Source organism: Bombyx mori, chromosome 1 (assembly GCF_030269925.1).
Source record: "Bombyx mori chromosome 1, ASM3026992v2".
Lineage (NCBI taxonomy): Eukaryota > Metazoa > Arthropoda > Insecta > Lepidoptera > Bombycidae > Bombyx > Bombyx mori.
In genome coordinates this window covers 13,303,765-13,322,810 of record NC_085107.1, presented here as the reverse complement: position 1 = coordinate 13,322,810, position 19,046 = coordinate 13,303,765, and the positions used below count along the sequence as shown (strand labels likewise).

Genomic DNA, 19,046 nt, shown 5'->3' with positions numbered 1-19,046 from the left:
CCATCTGAAGGGCCAACAGTTTCTGCTTACGTTTAGGATTTCTTTGAATTCGCGCGTTCACAGCTTTTATCACTGCTGGAGTCCTAACAGACCGAGGACGACCACTTATTGACCTGTCATCTACACTAGAGTCGTCATTGTATCGTTTGATGGTACGATAAACAAATCTTTTGGTTATATTCAAAATTTTCAGTATGTTAAAAATTTGAATTGGCGCGTAACCGCTACGATGCAACGCAATAACTGCAACACGGTCTTCTTTAAGCGTCCACTCCTTATTTAAAAATGAGTAAAATTCTATAAAGTATACATTTTTATGTTTATGAACAATTCGAAATTCGAATTCAATAAACTTTTTTGTGGCCAGTATTCTAAAAGAAAAGTTTTTACTGTGTGACAATAGTTATGACCTGACTAGGTATATATAGTATTATAGTATGCATGCTATGAATACAGTTTGTGAAAGGTTAAAAGATCTCGTAATGTTAGAATGGATACGACCGAGCAGCATGTTCACGCCAATGATTCACGAGCAAAAAATATGCTAAAGATTTACGGAAACTTCTTGAATGGTTCTCCACGCATGATCCTTTTCCAGAGGTTGATAAAATTGTATCTATTGCAAGTGGTATCGTTGGTGATAGTAAAATTAATTGTTATAAAGCTCGTGAAGTTGGGCTTAACTCTATGTCGAAAATAACAGGACTAACATTTAATAATATCAAATTAAAATGTGCTGACAAAGTAGTCCCTCTTTTAGCAATGAATAGCACCATAAAAGTTCACGATGAAAAAGTACCAGTTATACCTGTATTATTGTTCCAACGAATGAGTATTACAGCGGCATTTCAAGATTAAATTGAAAAATATTTTGAGTATGAACTGGCTCCTTACCCTTTAACATTGTTTGATGACATTGGGATGCGTAAAACACAAAAGTCTGCCATTTACGATTGATATTAACAACATAAATGCGACATACATCATTGATGGAGGATATTTATTACACCGCGTTGTGTGGGATAGCGAAGAAACATTCAGCGTTATCTTGGATAAATACATTACGTCGACATTTTGGTCCCAGAGTTACTGTCGTATTTGATGGGTACAATGACTTTACGAGAAATATTTAAGCCGCAGAACAACGTCGTAGAACTTCAGCAACATCTTCATCTTCTGATATTTTATTTGATCAATCTATGACAATTTCTACCAGTCAACCAAAAATTCTTGCGAATATTCACAATAAATCTCGATTCATTTCAATGTTGAAAGAAAAAATTACTGCTGAAAATATATCAAAACAAGTCAATAATGATGCTGATGTGATGATAATTGAAATAGCAATAGAGCAATTCAATTCAACAAATACAACTATTGTTGTAGGTGAAGATTAGACTTACTCGTGTTACTCACTGCTCGAACTCCAATCGAAAAAACGTTTTTTTTCTTAAAACCTGGAAAAGCTCAACAACAATCTGTAATATATTCATCAAACAGTTTTGCAAAGTAGTCAAAATCATGCACTATTTTTACATGGTTGTGATTCAACATCTGCATTTTTCAGGAGAGGTAAAACAACTGTTTTTAAAATGTTTGAAAAACAAAATTTAGTTCAGTGTGCTAAAGTTTTTAAAAAGAGTAATTCAACTCCACAAGAAGTTATCACCAACGAAATTCGCTTTCTCCTCGCTATGTATGGAGCTCCTAAAAAAATTACGTGCTTAGATAAGTTCAGATATGCATGTTTCGTTAACGAATAATTTGAGTCTGTTTAGCGTACTTAACAATCTGATTAAAAAATCAAAAACAAGTTATCTGTGCGTTTTTCGATAAATATTGCAATTATTGGTAATATATCATACTATCTATTTTTACGCATTTTGTATTTTTACCGCGTAGCAACACAATTTTTGACAATACTAGGCTGCACTAAAAGTATCGGGAATGGAATATTTCCACTGTTCCTGTCATATTAAAATCTTTTTAATTGAAAACTCCTTGGTTTTAAAAATCGAATACCATTTATTTATTTAAAAAAAGATTCTCGGTCTTGTCACGAGGTTTTGTCAAACTTGTTTAGTCGTTGAGAAAATGGAATTGACTCGAGAAAATTTAAGAGCGATGATTTATTATGACTTTCGAAGTGGTTTAACACAAAAACAGCGTGTTGACCGGATGATTTCTGCATTTGGTGATGAAGCCCCATCCAAAACCACAATTTATCGCTGGTTTGCTGAGTTTCAACGTGGACGTGTCAAGCTCAGTGATGATCCTCGTCAAGGTCGTCCAAAAACTGCAGTCACCCAAGAAAACGTTAATGCTGTGCGTAAGCTGATTGAGGAAGATCGACATGTGACATACCGCGAAATTCAGGCAACTTTAGACTTTGGCATGAGTCAAATACAAATAACCTTGCATGAACAATTAGGTGTAAAAAAGCTGTTTCCCGATGGATACCGCATTCGCTCTGTGAAGAGCAAAAAGCGGCTCGCGTTACTTGGTGCGTCAGAACTCTCGAAAGATTCCACGCAGGATCCTCAAATGCTGTATACAACATTGTATCAGGTGACGAATCCTGGATATACGCGTACGAACCCGAAACAAAAAACCAGTCACGAGTTTGGGTGTTCGAAAATGAGTTAAAGCCAACAAAAATTGTTCGTTCACGGAGTGTTGCAAAAAAAATGGTGGCCACGTTTGTCTCCAAAACCGGCCACGTTACGACTATTCCTCTTGAGGGACAAAGAACGGTTAATGCAGAATGGTATGCTAGCATGTGTTTGCCACAGGTCGTTTCTGAACTCCGTAAAGAGAACTGCAACCGCCGCATCATCCGCCATCACGACAATGCGAGTTCTCACACCGCGCACAGAACAAAAGAGTTTTTAGAGCAAGAAAACATAGAATTATTAGACCATCCGTCGTACAGCCCCGACCTAAGCCCTAATGATTTCTATACTTTCCCTAAAATAAAGAATAAATTGCGTGGACAGAGATTTTCATCACCTGAAGAAGCTGTGGACGCCTACAAAACGGCCATTTTGGAGACCCCAACTTCCGAATGGAATGGTTTCTTCAATGATTGGTTCCATCGTATGGAAAAATGTGTCAAATTTCGCGGAGAATACTTCGAAAAGCAATAAATACATTTTTAAATAGTAATGTTGTGTCACTTCGTTAATTCCCGAAAATTTCAGTGCCGCCCTCGTAGTGGGTCAAGATGGCGACCAGGCCGAACTATCTTCGTGTCGTTCAGGTAAATAATTTCTTTGAAATAGTTTAATATACATAAAATGTGAAAAATACTATGTAAATCAGTTGACGTATATGTAAATTGTGTTTTAATTTATTTTTCAAGTGTTCAAATCATAAAGGAAGTCTATGACAGACTTCAGACAAAAGTGTTAAGTCCACTCAACAAAGATCGATTATAGGTAAACAAAGCTTCGATTAGCTTGTGTTGAGTATCCTCAACATAGTTGCTTGATGTGGATTTTACTTTTTCTTTTTTCTTGAGTTTGGATATTTTTTTTATGTCTGCTTCTCATACTTTTAAGCATTATATAACTACATCATTATTTATTTATTTGTTTTAGAGTGATAATTTTATACAAAACTGTCTATCAACTATCTTATTACCCCTTCCTATGGCAGACGCCATCGGAAAAAATGTGCCATGGTGGCAGCCTCCCGCACCGTTCATGATAAAATAACGCTTAGCTGGCAGGCGACCGGAACGGTCAGTAATTTGATGCCGCTGCTTTCATTCGAAAAGCGCACTTTAAAACACGTTCTGCACTGTTCTAACGCATACAACTGCTAGAACGTTAAACAAAGACAGAATATAGACGCTTTCTTAGGTAAACTTACATATGTTTTTAAGAAAAAAAAAACTCATTGTTCCGGACTTGCTAACGCGGAGTAGTTGGAAGTGTTTGTGCGTCTATTTTCAAGTGTTTTAAGTGGTTGACGACAGTATAACGAGATAAAGTTTTGAAAAAGCGATGGAAAGGTATGTAATAAGCATATTTCTTTGTTTTTGTACGTGTTGTGACACGCTTTTCGTGGTAAAACATTGATATCTAACACCTACTCAGGCTTAGCACACGCTCATGTCGGCCAAACAAACCATTCATTTAGCACCAAATATTGGTAGATTTGTGTAATTTATAGAAACAATGAATTAATTACTTAACTATTAACCTTTTCCAAATTGTAAATTTATTCAAATCTTTCATTAATTAGAGAAATATCGAATAAAAAACCACGCGTCCCTCCACTGACCGGACCGGGACGATGACAGTTAGGTTATTTCGGGCAACGCGGCCATTTTGTTCGCTCGCTATCATAATATGCATAAGACTTTTGGATCTACTTTTATATGGTGTTTGGTTTGCTTTGAAAAACTATTTTGAAAAACTTTTTTTTTATTTCTTTCTTTTTTTATTCTTTTGCACTTGCGCTTTATTTAAAACTAATTTGAATGTCTTTTTCCTGCACCCAGTTAACTGCATGTGGCTTAAGTTGCGCTTTTGATTGGATTTTAATAGTGAGAGAAGTTTGCGGGTGAGGGGAGGCAGTGCAAGAGCAACAGGCGTGCGCACTGGCGGAGGTCGTTCGAGTGTTCCCATACGTGGTGGTTCACGAAAAGGAAGGGTACGAGGTAGAGGAAGGGGGTGCCCGCGGTCTTCTGTTGAACAGAGGCCGTCGACAAGTTGCGCGTTAGTATTTTGTTTTTAATGGAAATTCAATTTTAAATACTTGTTAAGGTTCCGTACCCAAAGGGAAAAAAACGGAACCCTATTACTAAGACTTCGCTGTCTGTCTGTCACACTGAAGTAGGAAACCTATGGAAATGAAACGTCAACAAAAAATTCGTGCCACTGTGACGTCATCTGGCCACAAAACATGGCGGTTTTAGTGCTGCCCAGAAGATTTTAATGTTAGTAGGTTTTTTCGATAAACGTTCTTGGCTCATTTTATTTTAAATATTGTTGAGTGAATGTATTTGTAGAATTTATACTTTAATAGGAAGTAAGTATATTGTTATGTGCAAAGATGATGTGATTTAGATATTATGTGAAATCTAAGACGAGTTCGTGCTTCAAATTTGCCAAGTAAGCGATATGACGATTTTTAAAATTTGCTACACTGATTTTATAAAGTTGTCGTTTGCCGCAAAACATAAAGATATGGCGTAGTACAGTGCCATCTGCCCATTTCTAGCATGCTGAATGTTATCGTATTTTGAATACGTGTTTTTCTTAGACTATTACAATCTATTTTAATTGTTTTGCTGACTCTAAAGTCCGTAACACACTACCGCAGCGCATCCCAAGGAAGGTGCACCGCACTACCGCACCGCACGCAAATTTTAAACTTATCAAGGGACCGCCTGATAAAAAAAAACACCTACAGAACATTTATTCGTTAATGAAATTACAAACGTCATTCCTTGTGACTTCCTCTCTAAAATCACTTAATTAATAAATATTTAACGAATTTACAATAGTGTTTTACTCACTTCGGAATAAAACTATTTTATTTAAATAGTTCCGAAGAGATTTTGTCGGTAGCCTTTTTCCCGAAATATCTAAACAGAATGTCTAAATATGTTTTGATGACATATTTTAAAGAGGTATTTATGATTAGTGTCATGATGAATAGATTCCGACCGAAAAATGGTGTCCGATATTTCGGATTCAAATATATTAAGTGTATAATCTATGTTTCGGATGAGGGCTCCATAATGAATTTAAATATATATAGATAATAGTTTTGGGGCATCGACTTTCTTGAGATCCTATAAAATATGTTTTAATTATTATTTTTGTACGTTTTAAGCATGATAAAATTAGAAATTTTATATAAGCAATCATATTAAATCGATATCAAAGTCAATAAATAATGTACAACCCAAAACAGACGGCCGAACTGACGTAACAATGACATTTGGCGCGCTAAACATGGCGGATTTTCGGCCTCATTAGACGGAGACGGAGACATTTACGTATATTCATGTTTCATTTTATGTACGCACTGAAATACTGTTATATTGTTTTCCTGCGAGTTAAAGTGCTGAGTAAGAACGAGATAGATATATGTTTATGTGTGTGCCTTCAAAATGGGTGCTATTTATATAAGCAATTGTACGTGTTTGTTCACCCACTTTGTCGTATTTAAATAATAACTTGGATAGTTTTATAGAATTTATTAAACGTAACTTTTTAGAGACAAACAATTTGTATAAAATTTGCAGCAGTAATGGAGGGAAAAAATGCAATGACACAGATTATACCTATAACATAGATTACCCAACTCAACATACCGCCCCCCCAAAAACGAAGTTTTTGAGAAACATACAGTAAATCATAGCAAAATTGTAAATTTTCATTCTGATAAGCTCCAAGAGTTTAACCAAACAAATTACTAGAATTTACAATATCAAACATAAATCAGATTTCAAAATACAAATCAGAGAGTACAAAACAACCTATAATAAATAGGTGAATTTTATGAACATTAGGTCATTCTTAATGTATCATTAACTTTACATGAATAAATATATATTTTTTAAACATCCTTCTTGACCAATCCTTTATCCATTATTGCCAATTAAATGTTAACTATTTGTATTAAATATATTTATAGATTTACTTAAGTTTAATTAAGTAAAAACAAAACAATAAAGTTTATAAAGTAACCAAATTTTAAGTTTAATGAAAGTTATTCATTAATTGGCAATTTACACAGTCTACTAATGGATCTCTTAATCAATTTACCACAACATTTTAAGCTGTAAACTCTACAGATGTTATCAGAGCCAGGATATTTTTCAACTATGCGACCTAAGGCCCATTTACCCGGAGGAAGGTGATCTTCCTTAATCAGAACCACTTCTCCAATTTTAAACTCATCCTTTAAAGTTAACCATTTAGGTCTTTGTTGTAAACGTGTGAGATATTCCGTCTTCCATTTATGCCAAAAGTTTTGAAGTATCCTCTGAGTATGTTGCCATCTAGACAGTCTGTTTACATTCACTTGGCTAAGATCTGGTTCAGGTATATTGATTGGAGCTTCTCCAATGAGGAAGTGTCCAGGAGTAAGTACATTTAAATTGTCAATATCATTATGATCTATTGGACATAGTGGCCGTGAGTTTAAGCAGGCTTCAATCTGGCACAGTGTGGTGGACATCTCTTCAAAGGTAAGTGTTCTATCAAGAATTCTTCTTAAGTGATATTTTATAGATTTCACCCCAGCTTCCCATAAACCTCCAAAATTTGGGCTATAAGGTGGGTTAAAGTGCCAATGGGTTCCATCTTCAGCTAAAATGTTTATTAAATCTTCAGGTATACTTAATTTTGCTTCTTGCCACATTTTAGCTAATTCTTTACTGGCTCCTACAAAGTTTGTACCTTGATCACTCCAAATGTGGGAGCATCGACCTCTTCTGGCAACAAATCTTCTAAAACATCCTAAAAATGACTCGGTGCTTAAATCTCCAACCAGTTCCAAGTGGATTGCTTTAGTTGACATGCATATAAATATACATATGTATCCCTTAGTGCATTTCATGCCTCTTCCTCTGGAAACCAGAATCTGTAGTGGGCCTGCAAAATCTACTCCTGAGTGTAGGAATGGACGAGTGGGTGTTACTCGTGCTGCAGGTAAGTCTCCCATGAGTTGGTGTCGGACCTTAGCCTTCTGCTTTGCACATATTAAACATTTATGTATTGTAGCTGATATTAATGATTTTACTCTTATGATCCAGAATCTTGATCTAACAAAATTCATTGTGAGTTGGAGTCCTCCATGAAGTGTCTTCAAGTGTGCATCACTAACTATCAATGTTGCAATGGGGTTCTTATGACTTATGATCATAGGATATTTAGCGTCATTTTCCATTTCCGCATTTCGTAATCGACCGCCTACTCTGAGAAGACCTTTCTTGTCTAGATAAGGATTGAGATTCTTCAGTACACTTCGATTACTTACTCCAGTCCCTTGTAACAAATCGTGGATTTCATGTTCAAAATCATTATGTTGTGCTAACCGCACACATGTTTCAAGAGCCTCTGTTAACTCCAGTGGGCTGAAGCACTTTGTACTAATGTTATCGCTACTTCGTTTAAAATTCAAGAATTTTTTGCAGTACACAATAGTTCTTTGTAGTTCCATCAAGTTGTTAAAGTTTTCAAATTGATTGTGTATATAATTTCCTTCATTATGATTATTGTCTATTTTTATGTTTGTATTGATAATTGTTCTTCTCAACTCTAGGTCAGTAGAAATATTATCTCCGCGAGACATCAATATTTCTTCATGGGTGAGCCATTTAGGGCCGTTCCACCATAAACTAAATTCTTTGAGATCTGAAAGAAGCATTCCTCTTGATGCTATGTCTGCAGGGTTGTCTTGAGACTGTACATGATACCATGCATTTCCAATATTGTCAAGCACTGTTACTACACGATTTCTCACAAATGTTTGCCATCTCGTCGGGTCTCCAGTAAGCCATGATAGTACTATGGTAGAATCTGTCCAAGCAAAGATTTGTTTCCTTGGTATCCGTGTAGCACGACTGATGTGTTTCAAGAGCTTTGATAATAACACCGCACCGCACAGTTCCAAACGGGGCAGTGAGACTGGTTTAACAGGTGCGACTCTAGTCTTCGCTGCTATCAGCATAGTTTTATATTCATTATTGTAAGTTTTGACTCTCAGGTAAGCAACTGCTCCATATGCAATTGTTGATGCATCACAAAATCCATGTATTGACACATCTTCTATGACATCACTAGTAATAAGTAACCAGCGTGGTATTTTAATTTCCTTTAAATAATTTAAGTTGTTTCTCATCTCTAACCAATCTCTTTTAGTTTCAGAGTCTACTTCTTCATCCCAGGTAAGTCTTTTCAACCATAGTCTTTGTATTATTAGTTTTCCAGGTAACAAGGCAGGTGCTATCCAACCAAGTGGATCAAATAAGCGTTGTATCTCAGCAAGTATACTTCTCTTAGTAATGGTAAGTGGCACTTCTGGCAAATTAAGATTATACTGTAGCACATCATCTCCTATATTCCATGATAACCCCAATGTTCTAACAGTTCCTCCCAGGTTCATATCCACATTTATCAATGTACTTCTTTCTGTAGGTGAAATATTTTTCATAAATTCAATACTGTTAGAAGACCATTTTTGTAATTTGAAACCGCCACGATTCAAAATGTCACTGACATTTCTTGCTGATTCAATGGCTTCACTTACTGTATCGTTACCAGATAATAAGTCATCCATCCAGAAGTCTTCCTTAATCATTCTAGCTGCTTCAGGGAAATCTTTGCCTTCATCTTCTGCAACTTGTTGTAGAGTTCTTACAGCAAGGAACGGAGCTGAAGCAGTTCCAAATGTTACCCGAAGCAATCTGTAATCTTTGACTTTAAAATTTGGATCAATTCTCCACAAGATTCGTTGGTAATCTGCATCCTGTTTGGTAACCAATATCTGCCGATACATTTTCTCAATATCTGCTATGAAACAAACTCGTTTTAGTCTCCATCTCATAACCAATGATCTCATGTCTTCTTGCAATTGTGGGCCAACTAGTAACTCATCATTAATGGAAACATTATTAGATCCCATTGAGGAGGCATTGAACACAGTTCTTACTTTGGTAGTCTCACTTGTATCCTTTACAACTGCATGATGAGGAAGGTAGACAGAGGGTTTCCCTAATTCTTCTTCTGGTACTTCTTCCATATGATTCAATTCAATATATTCTTGCATCACTTTAGTGTATTCTGTCTTTAACTTCATGTCTCTCTGTAATCTTCTCTCTAGTTGTGTTAATCTTCTTAGTGCTATATCCCTGGTATTACCTTCTGTACTTAGTATGACATCTGATTTAAAAGGTAATTTCACAATGTATCTTCCTTCATTGTCTCTCCTAACATTTTCATAATAAATGTTCTCACAGAGTTCCTCTTCTTGTGTAAGTTTTCTTTGATTATCACAGTCTAACTCCCATAATGTGTGTAACAGTTCATCAAAATCCATGTGGTGGTGCATTACTGTTATTTTCCTTTCTTCAATGTCATTGTGTACCTTTCCAAAGAGAATCCATCCAAAACTTGTATGTTGTGCGCATGGAGAGCCAGGAGGACCTCGAATAATTTCATTTTTCAGAATGGCTGCATATACTTCTACACCTAGAAGCATATCAACTCTCCCTGGTTGATTAAAGGTGGGATCTGCCAGCTTGAGACCTTTCAAATGCGACCAGGTGAGTGTGGAGTCGGCAATAGTTGTGGACGGTAAGTATGTTGTTAAACGTGAAGGCATCACATATGCTTCCACGTTGAGCTTGAAATTGCATTGGTATCTAGATAATATTTCAAGCTGGACTGCCAGATTTACTTCCGTTTGTGTAGATCCAACTCCAGTGATTGTCCCCTTAGTGGGTGTTCCTTTGACTTTCAAAAGTTGTGCTGCTCTTTCACTAATAAAATTAGCCTGTGACCCTTGATCTATTAAGGCGCGCAATACTGTATAATGTCCTGTACTATTCTTAACAGTTATCAATGCTGTGGCCAGCAATGCTGTGGACCTCTTTGTCGCCATATGCGACAGTATAGCAACGTCTGCATCATTATCCTTTATAGGGCCTGGTTGGATGTTTGTGTCTTCAACTTGTTTATAGTTTGTCTCTAATCCATTGATTGTTTTGTGTAGTAACGAATGGTGCCGCTTACCACAGATTCTGCATGATATTCTGAGTCGACATTTAAACACTGGGTGTCCTGGTAGTAAGCAATTATAGCATAAATTCTTGTTCTTCACAAAACCAATTCGTTCATCTGGTAACAGTTTAATAAATTCTTCACAATGACAAAGGGTATGATTTTCTTTACATTTAATACAGATCTTTTCTGTTGTGGAAATTTGGAATGTTTTTTGTTTATAAGATTTCAATTCTTTTGTTTGAGGTGTGTATGTTACTAATTCCATTGTTCTAAATTTACAATCTAGAAAGTTTTTCATTTCTTGCCAAGTAGGTAGGTCTTCACTATTTCTATGGAAACTATACTCTTCCCATGCTTTATGTGTTTCAGGATCCAGTCTTTGCACAATTATGTAGATGATAATTAAATCCCATGACTCAACAGGTAAGTTAAGGTTTTGTAGGCTGCTCAGGCATTCAGTTGTAGTATCTAATAATCTTTTTAGTTGAATGGCATTAGGTGTGTTTATTTTTGGTTGTTGAAACAATCTTCTTAAAAGTGAATTAACAATAAGTTTCTTATTACCATATCTCTGTTTTAAAATGTCCCATGCCTGTTCATAATTGCTTTCAGTCACCGATATGTGTTTGAGTAGAGAAGCCGCTTCATCAGCAACACTTGCCTTTAAGTAATGTAATTTTTGAACTTTAGATAATGTGATATTGTGATGAACAAGTGAAGTAAATATATCGTTGTAGGTTGGCCAATCATCATAATGTCCCGTAAACGTAGGTAATTGTATATGGGGTAATTTTATATTCAAATCTTGTTGTTTAATTGGTGTGGGGGTATCTGCAGTTTGTACGAAATTGGACAAAGTATCCTTTAAATCTGATGTTGTATCCATATATAACTCTTCAATATTGCTATACACATTCTCTTTAAAATATAATATATCCGATCTTTTTTCTTTGGTGAGGGACTTCACAAGAGTGTCGTGTGTTTCTTTAAATATTTGCCAGTAATCTTCGATGGTATTCAACCTCGTTTCTACGTACCCTTTCGTCATACGTGTCTTCGGACATTTTTTAATGTTTGTCGTGCATTTTAATATCAGATCAGCTTTTTCCTCCAGAATATTGATAAGTTCTGTGATTTTGCTCATATTGTCGAAGTCAATTCAAGTTGAACACACTCGAGTTTTTTGCAAATCCGGTTCGATAAGGACCAAAATATGTTTGTTCACCCACTTTGTCGTATTTAAATAATAACTTGGATAGTTTTATAGAATTTATTAAACGTAACTTTTTAGAGACAAACAATTTGTATAAAATTTGCAGCAGTAATGGAGGGAAAAAATGCAATGACACAGATTATACCTATAACATAGATTACCCAACTCAACAGTACGTATAGAACAATATGTCGTGTCCCTACTATATAGGTCTATGGTCTGTCACTAGGCTGTATCTCAAGAACTGTGATAGCTAGAGAGTTGAATTTTTCACAGATCATGTATTTCTGTGGCTGCAATATTAAAAACAAAATAAAATAATTATTTAAGGGGGGCTCGCATACTACATAGGTGATATTTTGTTATTTTTTGCTCGATATTAATAATAATGGTACGGAACCCTTCGTGTGCGAGGCCGACTCGCACTTGGCCAGTTTTTTTATATTTATGTAGTGACACTGCATCTCATGAGTAAATGTGCATTTATTTCATCATCATAATTAGCCTGAATCCACTGCTAGAAAAGCCTCTCCTCCATGACGCGATCTTCATTGTCTTATAAATGTGATTGTATTTACAGATTTAACCTTATTGCAATTGAGGATTTGCCCGCTGGGGAACCGATAGAGCAGGCATTGACGGAGCGAAGTAAGCGTTCATGGAACCCGTAAGTATCGATCCTCACCCAATTTATTTTTGATTTATTTGCCAACTTTATCACCATCATCATTTAGCTAACTGTCAATATTACAATACATTATTATTTTCAGCCGAAATTATGAACCTGACGGAGAGGACATTCCAGTAATTTTGTCTTCACCTGCGATTCCGCCATCACCGGCAATGTATATTTTTTTATCATAATAATTTATTATTAATATCGTGATAGTTGATTTTATAATACTTATAACGTATGAGTTGATTTTATAATACTTATAACGTATGATGTTTCAGGTACGTTGAATGTGGCGGCAGTGGTACGAGCACGCCATCTTCTAGATATAATTACAGATTTCTGTACATGGCAGCCGTAGTCCTTTGCCGTCACATAAACGTGTGCGTCGATCGCTTTGCCCAGACCAAGAACATGATACTACGTAAGTGGTATTTTTCATATTTCAATGTAGAAGAATGAGATGATGGGAGAGGAAGGTGGTGATTCTAAATGTATACTATTGTACTACACAGGAACAGAGATTCTATTTCATCGCTACGTCGACCGCTACGAGACTGAAATTTGCTACTTGTTGCACTATGGTAAGAATTTAATAAATGTAAAGGGGAATGCCCACTCTCCATAGTGTGCTAGGCCCAAGGTGGACATCAAATATTACTATAAAAATGGACTGATTCAAATTCTTAAATGTATTAGATATCTAAAATATATATTGAAATTGACGCCACTATTATAAAAAATATAATAAAAATAAATAACTCGTTTTGAGGTTAATTTTCTATATAAATACCTCAAGAACTTTTCTTTTTTTAATGTTTAAGATGTTCCTAATGTATTTTTATCCAATTGTAGTTATTAGGGTATAAAAAACACACATACTTCTTTAAATATCTATATTTTCTTCATCTTCATACACAATTAGTAAATCATCTAAAAATAGCACAGGAGAGCAATACACGGTTTTAAATCTCGGTCAGGTTAAAACCATAATTCACACAATGGTTTTCAGCCGTAGTATGAAACGTTATTGATAAAAGCAAAATAAATCGAAGAAAAATCAAAACACATCCATTTTGAACGCAAGCACAAGCAGCAAGCGAAATGTCAGTCAGTCAGATTAAAATCAGTGTTGTCAGTATAAAGAAAAATAATTACATGAAATTCATATATCGATAATTTTTTTAAATAACCGATATTTGATTTATTTCTTAATCTTTTTTTACGAGTACACATTATATTTTATTTTTTATGTTTTTGTTTTAGTTGTACATATTTAAATAACAATACAAGTTAAGTTTTTTTTTTATTGCTTAGATGGGTGGACGATCTCACAGCCACCCTGGTGTTAAGTGGTTACTGGAGCCCACAAACATCTACAACGTAAATGCGCCACCCACCTTGAGATATAAGTTCTAAGGTCTCAAGTATAGTAACAAGTTAAAGTCCAATGGGTATGTCTTTGATGTTATTTTATGTGCTTAAAATCGATTAAAATCGATTGATTAATGATAATATTTAAAATAATTTATTTATATGTTTTTTTATATACTTAAAATGTTTACTTAATACGTAAAAGGTTTTGATGCTGGCAATATTTTCCCGCAAAAATAAAATTCTTGTTTTTTTCAATAGAGTTACTTTTTTTAAACTACTTATTGTAAACTGTAGTGGCGCTTATTTGGAAGAAAGTAAATGCATATTTATTTATGATAAAATTAATGCACTAAGTATTTTTTCTCTAATCTATTGTCCGCTTTGGGCCTGAAATGGGCCGTCCTCTTTGCGATGTAAATTTATGTGCATGTTGGCACTAAATTACTAAATAATTAGTATAGGGCATAGGGCGATTTCAAATTAGCTATTGCTAACATCTTACGCAAAGTTTTTTGTAATCACAAGCACAAGCTTACTTTTCTCAAGACCTAACCGTACTATTATATTCAATTAGGAAGTGACGACGATGACAGCGATGATGAGAGCCAGAATGATAACGACGAAATCGTTCCTATGATCATCCCCCGGGCAGCTGGAATACTGATGGACACTCCGGACGACGAGGAGATTGAGATTGACACGGCGGCGGCAAGTAAACCTCTTGTGACATCTTCCTCGCCTTCTATCATTTCAGCACCTACATCACCAGCGCGTGATACCGGTATGAAGCCTAGTCATTTTTTTGAATTTGACTGGGGAACTTTCCCTGACTCTCCTATACCACCAACAGAAAGGCGTGAATCTTTTAAGGAAAACTCTGGTCCCACGGTCACTGTAAGTGACCTTTACGAGATTTTTTGATTAATTTGGGACCAGGAGTACATGGAATTTATTGTGCAGGAAACAAATAGATATGCCCAACAATTAGCTGCTGAAATGTTGGACGGCGGGGAATTACAGGCCTCCAGTAGGATTACAGAATGGAAAGAAACCAATGTAGACGAGTTATTGGTGTTCTTCGGAATATTACTGGCGATGGGAATCGTCATAAAGAACCGGGTTGAAGAGTACTGGAATACGGAACAAAACATCTTCTCCACTCCAGGTTTCAAAGTATATATGTCGCTTAGGAGGTTCCAGTTACTCAGCAGTTGCTTACATTTTAATAATTCCAAGAACTTGAGAAACCTCAACCTGGATCCCTCACAGGCAAAGCTTTTTAAAGTAGAGCCTGTGATTAGCCATTTGAATTCCAAGTTCACGGAGTTATATATAATGAAGCAGAACATGGCTTTAGATGAATCGCTGCTGCAGTGGAAATGTTGGTTGAACATCAACCAATTTATTCCAAACAAAGCTGCAGCAGTGGGCATAAAAACTTACGAAATATGTGAGTCGCAGACGGGGTATTTATGGCGATTTAAAATCCATGCCCATAAGGCTTCGCCTACAGTCTCAGAGGCTGATCCATTCACAGCGCCGGTGTACGGCGTTAGTTCTTAACCTTATCAAAGGTTTAGAACACAAAGGGTACACGTTGTGGATGGATAACTTCTACAATTCCCCAGCACTTGCCCGAAAACTCAAGTCGATTGGGTTTGATTGTGTCGGTACGTTGCGGACAAACCGCAAGTATGTCCCGACGGAACTGACCAATCTGAAAAAATCTCAGATGAAGCCCGGGCAAGTAGTAGGCTATACCAGTGGAGATGTCGATTGCATAATATGGAGAGATCAGAACCGCGTAGCGACGATCTCAACGTACCATGGCAATGCCGTCTCCACTAAAAACGGAGTAACAAAACTTATTTTGATACGTGACTACAACATCTGCATGGGTGGCGTGGATAAAAAAGATCAGATGTTGGCTGCATTCCCAATTGAACGCAAGAGGACACAAATTTGGTACGAGAAATTGTTTAAAAGGTTACTTAATGTTTCTGTGTTGAATGCCTATATCATACATAAACAGACTGCCACGGAGGTCTTGGACCACAGGGGCTTTAGAAAAAACCTGGTAGAATCCCTTTTGCGTAGGCATTCAATGAAAATGTAGCCATATGTCTTTTCTGCCAGGATACAAGATACCATTTTCGAGGTGAGCCGCCATCAACCCGCCGAATATCCGCGGCTAACTTCATTAAACAGCACAAATCGCCATCGCCACCCATGTAAAGTGTGCGGTAAGCGCACGGTAACGTATTGCGTAGGGTGCGACAAACCTGTGTGCGTATTCACATGTTTTGTGAAACTTCACAATTAATATAATAATAGGGTAAGGCCAAATAATTTTATGTACCTATGTTAATTATTATTTCTTCTCAATTGAAAGTAGCCTACATGTTAACTTTTTTTAAGACTATCAAAACATTGTTGACATATTTCAAGAGTTTATTTTTTGTCTGATTTTTTGTCTTAAAATTTTTCGTCTTAAGTTCTTGAGAGTATTTTTTTGTCTGATTGTATGTACATTTTTTGTAAGAGTAAATTTGATTTAGAGAGAGAATTTGAATTTGATTTTTGATTTAATAATCTTGGTGACGCAGGTGAGCGTCACCTTAAACGTGAGCTGATGAGCTGAAAGGGAGCATATGAACTCTGCGGAGAATGAGCGGACACGAAAGGGTAGGTAGGAAAACGGTACTTACTTGGAGGCTGATGCTGGCACTATCACGGTCGTAGTGGTGTTTCTCTGAGATGGCTGGCACATACACCTTTTCACCGGTTCACACTCAACCTTTTACTTAGTATATAGCGAAAGGCGCGCGCGCACAATTTACTCAATATCGAACGAGCGTATCTCCGCGTGCCGTCATATATCGCACTGTTATGAGAGGTGCGGGGTGCGTACGGGCGACGGCACCCGAGTTGAGCCGAACATTTACGAACGTCGCGCTGTCGCGCGAACAAATCGGAAAAAAAAACTTTTTATACATTTTTTTTCTAAGAACAAATAAATAATATTCTGAAACAACAGAAATAATATAAATACAGTAACTGACCGGACCCGGTCATTCGCCAGACTGAGGGTAAAAAGTCGCATCCATGTTAAGACAGCCGTTTTCGCGTGCCATCTTAGTAAATAATTGTTGTTTTATTTCATCATTTTCTAATAAATGTTGTATGAAAACACCATCTTTATATCTTACAAGCCTTTTGCAAATTTATTCATGTTTTAGGAAATACATTGTTAACTCATAAAAATAATTGAATACTACAGTACAGATCATTGTTTGAATATACCTATTTTTTCTTAGTTTACACAGGTTTTATTTGAATCTTAATATCTTTATAATCTTACATATTTCAGACGTAAATATTTAACACAATTGAGATTATGAACCAAACATCAATAGAAACATACATTTCAATCTCACTTGATCAATATACCTAGTCAGGTCATAAATTCTGTCACATGTTTAATGTAAAATAATTGAAACAAGTTTATTCATTATGTAACCATTCATATACCAAAATGAACTTAACAAAACATAGATTCTTATGACACTAAAGTTTATTCAAAATGACCTCCGTGATTTTGAATACAGGCCTTCAATCTGCGCGACCAGTCGTCTATCGCAGCACGAACGAGGTCCATGTCAATATCGGCGGCTGCCTTAATCAAGGATGTCTTGAGTGACTCCAAATTGGGATGAGGCTTTGAGCACGCCTTTTCCTCCAAGTGTTGCTATATCTTGTAATCTAACGGATTCAAATCTGGACTGGAGGAGGGCCAGTCTTCGTGCCGGATGAAGTCGATTTCACGCGCCGCCAGCCAGTCTTGTGTGCTCTTCGCTCTATAAGCTGGCGCCGAATCTTGTTGGAATACCCAGTGCCTGTTATCGAACATGGTATGAGAAACAGGTTCCACAAGGTTCGTCAGGACTGTATTTTGATACACAACTGCATTCGTTTTTACACCTTTCTCACAAAAATGTACCTCTGTTAAGCCCCAATAAGAAACTCCCAACCATACCATGAGCGAGGATGGAAAATGACCTCGTTGGACACGCGGAATACGGTTGCTTGCTTCTTCACTACTGTGTGCGTACACCTTATCATTTTGCTTATTGTAGCTCTCTTCTACGGTAAAAATTTTTTCATCCGAAAAAATAATTTCCCGATATTTTTTTCCCGCGTACCGCTTCAACAAAGCGCGGCATCTCTTCAGTCTCAGGTCCATTAGACGAGCATTCAAACGATGTCCTGTTTTTCTTCGATATGCCCGAAGCCCTAAGTCTTCATTTAACACCCTTTTCACGGTGTTTCTGCTTAACCCCATCTGAAGGGCCAACAGTTTCTGCTTACGTTTGGGATTTCTTTGAATTCGCGCGTTCACAGCTTTTATCACTGCTGGAGTCCTAACAGACCGAGGGCGACCACTTCTTGACCTGTCATCTACACTAGAGTCTTCATTGTATCGTTTGATGGTACGATAAACGAATCTTTTGGTTATATTCAAAATTTTCAGTATGTTAAAAATTTGAATTGGCGCGTAACCGCAACGATGCAACGCAATAACTGCAACACGGTCTTCTTTAAGCGTCCACTCCATATTTAAAAATGAGTAAAATTCTAAAAGTATACATTTTTATTTTCATGAACAATTCGAAATTCGAATTCAATAAACTTTTTTGCGGCCAGCATTCTAAAAGAAAAGTTTTTACTGTGTGACAATACTTATGACCTGACTAGGTATTTCTCAGAACTAAGCTTGTAACATGAGCTATTTTCAACATCCGGCGCAAGATCTACCACTGCGGCCGATTTTTTGTAAACGTTCTACTGATATTTTTTTGTATAGAATGATGTGTAATTCTTAGGATTATGTTTTGAAATAGTGTTTGTCAAAGCAAATTAAACACAAATATGATCGCTTAAACTAAAAATTATAATTCGATTCCACATTTGACATTAGCTACTGTCATTTTGTAAAATAATGATACCACATATAATAGCGTAGTGATGAACACAA

General features: G+C 36.3%; 1 protein-coding gene across 2 annotated transcripts; it reads left to right on the top strand.

The window, feature by feature from the left end:
• The first annotated feature begins 3,722 nt into the window (after positions 1–3,722).
• On the top strand, positions 3,723–18,960 carry LOC101738169 (uncharacterized). 2 transcript variants are annotated; one of them, XM_038012292.2, is made up of 7 exons: positions 3,723–4,015; positions 4,554–4,724; positions 12,542–12,628; positions 12,732–12,806; positions 12,916–13,058; positions 13,150–13,218; positions 14,586–18,960. In XM_038012292.2, the coding sequence occupies exons 1-7, from the start codon at positions 4,008–4,010 to the stop codon at positions 14,930–14,932; spliced, it is 900 nt and encodes a 299-aa protein (XP_037868220.1). In that variant the 5' UTR covers positions 3,723–4,007; the 3' UTR covers positions 14,933–18,960. The 2 variants fall into 2 exon arrangements, with proteins under 2 accessions (XP_037868220.1, XP_021204332.2); XM_021348657.3 differs by lacking the exon at positions 4,554–4,724.
• Positions 18,961–19,046: the final 86 nt, after the last annotated feature.

Coding starts and splice junctions, on each gene's coding strand:
- LOC101738169 (XM_038012292.2), top strand. Junction 4,725..12,541: donor AGGCCGTCGACAAGTTGCGC/GTTAGTATTTTG, acceptor TTGTATTTACAG/ATTTAACCTTATTGCAATTG. Junction 12,807..12,915: donor ATTCCGCCATCACCGGCAAT/GTATATTTTTTT, acceptor ATGATGTTTCAG/GTACGTTGAATGTGGCGGCA.